At 36.4% G+C, this 7,377-nt stretch overlaps 1 protein-coding gene across 1 annotated transcript; it reads right to left on the reverse strand.

The window, feature by feature from the left end:
• Nucleotides 1-968: 968 nt before the first annotated feature.
• On the reverse strand, nucleotides 969-6,449 carry LOC107023131 (ABC transporter B family member 21-like). The gene is made up of 12 exons (XM_015223713.2): nucleotides 6,138-6,449; nucleotides 6,005-6,059; nucleotides 5,748-5,923; nucleotides 5,444-5,665; nucleotides 5,121-5,359; nucleotides 4,479-5,004; nucleotides 4,083-4,356; nucleotides 2,863-3,752; nucleotides 2,374-2,640; nucleotides 2,018-2,281; nucleotides 1,628-1,921; nucleotides 969-1,548 (listed from the first exon to the last, which is right to left on the reverse strand). The coding sequence occupies exons 1-12, from the start codon at nucleotides 6,447-6,449 to the stop codon at nucleotides 1,198-1,200; spliced, it is 3,870 nt and encodes a 1,289-aa protein (XP_015079199.1). The 3' UTR covers nucleotides 969-1,197.
• Nucleotides 6,450-7,377: the final 928 nt, after the last annotated feature.

Genomic DNA, 7,377 nt, shown 5'->3' on the forward strand with positions numbered 1-7,377 from the left:
CAACTAAATCAAACCCTAGCTACTCCATTTATTTTAGGTTATTAGTTTGTTATTATATATAGTTTTTCCAAAAAAGAAATAGGAACAAGATTATAATGCGGAGGATTCAACGTTCACTAATAAAATACAAATTTAATTATTTAAATAATTAATCAACTGAACTGTTAAAATTTTTAAATTATATTAATATTAAAAAATAATAGTTAAATTTAATATCTAATCAAATACTCACCTAAATTGGTAGGAATAAATGAAGCAATTAATAAGCATCATAGAGGTCACCTGTCTATTTATTATTGACTTAAAGGTCCACATTTACTACGTACCCTATCTCTTTATTTATATAGAACCACTTATTGTTTTCTTCCCCACACACCAACACATCCCTCCTTTTAGCTTGTGCTATCATAAATATATAATTCCACTAGCACTAGCAGTTGGAGAATTAAAAGTACGTATCTCAACATTTATTAGTTTTGTAACTTTTATATGAAACCATAAGATTCACACATATATATCATAAAAAATTGTTCATACATTTTCTTTTACACCTTACATGTTATTAGTCGGTCTTTAATATAACAGAGTTCGGACTCTCAATTGTCTGTTGCAGTTAGATTATTAAGTATCAAATTCGATTGAAATGTCTTTCAAGAAGCAATGGACTATGCTACGACCATGTTAATATTGTATCCTACGTCTTTATTTTCGCTTTCCTTGTGATCTTTTGTGGCTAATGCAACATGTTGTATTCTACCTTATTTCGTTTTCCTTGTGCTTTTTTAGTTGAGTAACATACATGTATCATGTGATCTTTTTGTGTTGTCTTGTGCTTTCCTTGTGCTAATGCAGCATGTTGTATCCTGTTATTGTTATAGTAACATATCCTACCTTGTTTCGGTATATATATATGGTGCTTATGAAGTATTAATTCATGTGGGAGATTGAATCATCTGCAATATAACGAACTGAGAAAGTACCTTAGAGCAGAATCATCTGCAATAATCGTGGCTCTTCCAAATGGATCGATTAGCTGCCCTTAGAAGGTTATGCTGTATACCAACAATGTGATGAGCATCAATGTTTCACATGCTTAATTGAACAAAGTTGCTACATTGGCAAGGCATTACAAGTACAGCAAAGACATGACAAAATTTGAAATGAATACAGTATAAGTATTAACAAGAAGTAGTAGAACTAGGAAGAACGCGTGTGGAGAGCCACCAAAGAGGAATAAAATCCATCCTTGATGTTGATAAGAGTATCGTGTTTCCCTTTCTCCACGATAACTCCATTTTTAAAAACAGCAATTACATCTGCTCCTTTGATGGTAGATAATCTATGTGCTACAACCACGGTTGTACGATTTACCACCACCCTGTCAAGTGCATCTTGAACTATTCTCTCTGATTCTGCATCCAATGCACTTGTAGCCTCATCTAATAGTAGGATTTTTGGATTTTTCAATATGGCCCTCGCTATAGCCACTCGTTGCTTTTGCCCACCTGACAGCTGAGTTCCTCGTTCTCCCACTGTCGTATCATAACCCTATAATATTTGAAATATGTAAGCTGGCCTATCACTTCCATTCACAATATATATGGAGGAATATGATATTCAAACCAACCTGTTGCAGACCACTGATGAACTTGTGGGCATTTGCTAGTTCTGCTGCTGCTAAAACTTCTGCTTCAATTGCATTTCCTTCCTTTCCATATGCAATATTGGCTCGAATTGTGTCGTTGAACAACACTGGCTCTTGGCTTACAAGCCCCATTTGCTGCCTTAGCCATTTTACCTGGAATTTCTGAATCTCTATTCCGTCCAACGAAATCTGGCCTGAATCAGGATCATAAAACCTTTGCAGCAAAGATATTACAGTAGACTTTCCACATCCGCTCTCCCCAACTAAAGCAACGGTCTGAAATTTTAACTCACAACAAAGTTAGCTATTGAATTAACAAAATCTATATGCCTTAAAATTGATACTTAAGATGGAATCAAACTGTCGATTCACCTGTCCACTGCGGATGGTTAAGCAAAGGTCTCTTAAAATTTGAACATCTGGCCTCGTTGGATACTTAAAGCTTACGTGCCTCAGCTCGATATCTCCCTTCACATTGTCCAGTGTCTTACCAGACTCATCACTTGGATCTACGTTTGATTTCCTGTCTAGAATAGCAAATATCGAAGCAGCTGCATTCTTGGCCTTGGTTGAATCTGGAGCCAATGAGCTTGACTGAGAAATTCCTATAGCTGCTGTTGACAGAGCAAAGAAAACCTGCCAGGTTGCAAGTACTCCACATTAGCCTCATAACAGACATTAACTAAAATCCTGGAGAAAAAAAATGTAACCGGGGGTATTGTGCATACACGGTAAACGTCTGCAAAGGTGATTTTGCCATTCTGAACAAGAAGAGCTCCAGCATAAAAACTGGTTGCATATACACAAAACATCAATGTATTTGATACACCAAAGCCCATTCCGCTAATCAAACCTTGCTTGATTCCTGCCTTCAATGGGCCTTCACACTTCCCTCTGTATGTTTCCATCACCTTCTCTTCTGCACAAAATGATGCAACAGTTCTTATACTTCCAACAGCATCATTCGCAACTTGACTTGCTTCCGCATACATTGTCTGTGAAAAGTATGATTAATCAGTAACATTATCACCGAAAGAGTTTATAATGGTAAGAGATAATAACCAAAAAGATAATTTATAGCTTAGCTAATTTATTGATGTTTGAGAAAAACCATCAAGTTCAAGATTTATAGGTAAGCTGATATAGTGATGTAGCTTGGCTAATATAGCAACTTCATTCACTATTATGTAAGCTGAACAATAAGGACTCGAACATACCTTTGCATCTGCACTGAACCCTGTCATAAATTTCATTTGGAGATATCCACTTAATCCAATTAGAGGTATCATAGCAAGGACGATAAGTGCCAACTGCCAACTCGCTTCAAAAGCAATAGCTAAACCTATAAGTGCTGTTGCACTATCTTGGACCATTTGAGCAAGTGCATCTCCTACTAAGCCACGGACTGCTGCTGCATCAGCGGAAAGCCTAGCGCCAATGATTCCAGTGGAGTTCTCAGGTTCATCAAACCATCCTACCTCCATGTGGACCAACTTCTCAAAGCACAATGATCTAATTCTTCTTACCAACTTACAACCAGCTATACCGAAAAGGTATGACCTTGCAGGAAATGCAATTAAAGTTACAGCTGCAAGAAGTACAAACATTTCAGCCCAAAACCTTGAGTCCTTCCTAAGTTCTTCTGGTGGCTTATAAAATATTTTGATCACGGTAGCGAATAAGATGCCGAAAATTGGAAGTATAGCACCATTAATAAATGCAGCCACTGTTCCAATAATGATCACAGGTGCCTCAGGCTTGTTGAGATAGGCTAAGCGACTGATGGGGACATTTAATGGCTTTCCAGATACTTCCTCGATACCTGTTTCTGTGTCTTCATTAGCTGTTTCAGATACACTAAGTCCATTAGGAAAAGAAAATGAGATGGAGAGTGAACGGCTGCTGCTATTTCCTACGCCAGATGAACTCCGACTGACAGATCGTAATAGTGACATCCTTTTACTTGACTGTCTACCAGATTCCATAGACTTATGTAATCTGCCCCTCTCATCTAAGCCTGATGTTTCTGTTTCTTTGTTCACTTCTTGTAAGCGTATAAGCTGAGAGTACCCTCCCTCTGGATCCTTGAGTAGTTCGGAATGTGTGCCTGAACAGTCCACAGCAATGACGTTAAAGAGAATGTATGTGTCGTCTTTCTTTTAAGAAATTTATTAAGACAGAAAATAAACTCGTAGTTGAAGTGTCCTTCAAAGACTTTAAGATTCAGAAAACAAGCATTAGGTTCATAAGTGTCTCTAGTGATTGACACAACACACACAAATAATACTACTGACAAAGTTCACGGTTCTTGCTTGGTCAGACTACTATAACATTCTGTATTAGTATATGATGTTGAACAGAACAATAGTAAAGTCAATATTGATGATTCTCCAAAGGTCAGAGAATAGCATATCTAACTAAGTCTGTGGTTCAATACCTTTTTCAACAACTTTTCCCCTATGAATGACTGCAATCATATCAGAATTCCTAACAGTGGTCAATCGATGTGCAACTATGACGGTTGTTCTGTTGATCATAATTCTATCCAATGCTTCTTGTACAACTCTCTCAGATTCTGCATCTAATGCACTTGTTGCTTCATCTAGCAGTAATATTCGTGGATCTTTTAAAATTGCTCTTGCAATGGCAATTCTTTGCTTTTGCCCACCAGAAAGTTGAGTTCCATGTTCTCCAACCATGGTGTCTAGACCCTGAACGAAGAGGATTTCATGTAAACGGTAAATCAAGAGTCAACTCAGTTGTGATTATAAATAAAGCTGAAAGAAGGAGTAGAGACTTTTGAAAGATGACCAGACTAAGTTCAAAATAAAACCTGTGGGAGTTTATCTAAGAACTTTGCGGCATTTGCTAACTTAACTGCAGCTCTGATCTCTTCAGGAGTAGCATCGTACTTTCCATACAGAATATTTTCCTTAATGCTTGCTGTGAAAAGCACAGGTTCTTGGCTCACAAGACCAATCTTTCCCCTGATCCACTTAAGCTGGAAGTCCTTGAGATTAATTCCATCAATCAGAACTTGACCAGATTGAGGATCATAAAATCTTTCTATTAAACTTATGACTGTTGACTTCCCACTTCCACTTTGCCCAACCAAAGCTGCAGTTGTGCCACTTGATACAAATAATGAAAATCCACCAAATATTTTCTCATCAGGTCTGGCTGGGTAACTGAAGTACACATCATTCAATTCAATATTGCCACGAATGTCATTCAATATTTTTCCATTGGTATCATAAGCATCTATCTCCGGCTTTCTCTCAATGGTTTCAAACATCTTGAAAGCTGCTGCTTGACCTGCAGCGAATGCAGATATACACGGAGATGCCTGTCCTAGGGACCTGACATAGAAATGTTTAATCATAACGCATGAATTAAAGCTTAGAAAATCCCACCATCTTCAATTTACTATTGATGTATTGTTATATGTAGCTTTTAACAAAGAAAAAGAACTTACATGGAAGCAGTTAACACAGCAACAATTATATTGATAACCTGACCACCTGTGTATCCTTTTTCCAAGATGAGCCTTGCACCATACCAAATAGCCAAAGCATAGCTACAGTACATAAGAGCAAAAAGTGAGCCAAGACCTAATCCACTTGCCAGCCCTTCTTTTGCACCTGAATGATAAGCTTTGATTAACGACTCGTTGTAGTCGGCTATAGCCTTCTTCTCCCCTGTAAAAGATGCAACCTGAGGAGGAAACAAGATACATATCATACTTGTACTGATGGAGAAGAAGGTAAAACAAAGATAATTGCTTTACTTATGACATACTATTCTAATGGATCCAATTGTCTGTTCAACCACCCCTGCAGCCTTGGTATAGGCTTCTTGTCCACTCGACGCCATCCTTGATAGGATGAGGGACATCACTCCACCAGATATTACAAGTAGAGGAATGATCGATAACATAACAAACGTGAGAAGCCAGCCTTTGGTAAATGCAATGGCAAACCCCCCAATGAATGTTGATATCAGCTGTACACATTTCCCTACCTACCACAGTTAAGGAAAATAACATCAAGTAATAGAAAAAGCAATTTAAGGCAAACAGTAGATTGCTTTTCAGCATGAATACCTTTTCACCCATCGCGTCTTGTATAAGTACAGTGTCACCAGACATCCTCCCAACCACCTCTCCTGTATTTGTTTCGTTATCATAGAAAGCAATATCTTGTTGTAAAATAGTTTTCAGATACAAACTCCTTATTCGAGAAGCTTGTCTTTCACCGGATATCATCCAACAAGCAACCTCTGTACAACATATTCATATTCATTTAAACATCACTCATGACTACATATACTTAATAGAGACAGATTAATGCTCAAACTTACGAAGAAACGCAGCTACCCCACATGCCACAGCTAAGTAAACCATTTTCAAGGAGATCTACATAGAAATTAGACAGATTATGATGATTTTCAGTATTATCAAAAATGAAACAAGAAGCTGGAAAATGTTAATTACCTTAGCGACCAGTCGAAGCACATCTTTGTTATTTTGGTTTTGTCCAAAAGAATCAGTCAATTCTCCGAAAAGAACAGTCATGAAGGGGATTGACAATCCATTTCCAATAGCTCCAATAGTTCCAATGATCATCAAAACTATATCCGTTGAATCCGCAAAGGAAAAGAGCTTGTAAAAAGGAACTGTTTGTATTTGTTTGATCATGTTTGAATCCTGTTTGCCTCCTGCATTATCTTGTTCTTCTGATGAGGCTTCATTCAGCTTGTAAAAAGGAACTGTATTATTTTCATTCAAATCATTCCCTTCACCCATAGTTTTGTTTGTTACAAACACTAATTTAGACTAAGTTAGACATGAAAAAGAATGAAATTTTAGTAATAACATTATATGTATTGAGCTTGAGTAGAAAAATTATGAACCAACTATGTATGATAGTTGTGTTATTCAAGAAAAATAATAGATCAAACACAGAACGTGGGGGTGGGAGAATTTTTTTTTTTTTTTTTTTTTAAAAAAAACTATATACTAAGAAGGAATAATAAGAGTTATTGATGATATGTACGCACGTATAGTAGTACAATAGATTTGAAGATTTTAGACAACGTGGTGGGCAGAGAGAGCTAGAAAGAAATTCTCCATTACTTTGACCAAATTGCCCTTCATAATAAATACTATAGAAAAAAAACGGAAACTTAGATAAATCTCACTACTTTAAGAGTTAGTTACTTAAATATAGTCTAATTTGCAATATTACGCATCTAATCAGATTTTGGTGTGTTCAGATACGTCGAAATTGAAGTCAAAATTAGGTGTAATTATATTTGTTGTAGTACATTGTATTCAAGTGTCCGCATGTATTTGAGGTACATAACAAATCTTGTTCGTCACTCTCCCGTGTCTCTAGTATCTCAGGTACATACAAATACGGTATCTAGTGTCGTTCGCAATGTATCAGGAATACATAACAGACCTCACTCTCCTAGTGTGATTAACAATGTATCAGGAATAGATAACAAATCTTACTCACCTCATGACCATCTCAGTCCCCTCCCTCCCTATTTTAGTGAGTCTGGTAACAAAAATACATATATTTAAGTGTATCATCCTTAATATATGATAGAAAATTCTTATTTAGTGGTAAAATACATAATATATTTAAAATATAGATAATAGTAGTGTATGTGATGATAATGTAATTTCTCCTAAAAGTAAGCTAAATATATATATATATATATATATA

Source organism: Solanum pennellii, chromosome 6 (assembly GCF_001406875.1).
Source record: "Solanum pennellii chromosome 6, SPENNV200".
In the NCBI taxonomy this organism is placed as follows: domain Eukaryota; kingdom Viridiplantae; phylum Streptophyta; class Magnoliopsida; order Solanales; family Solanaceae; genus Solanum; species Solanum pennellii.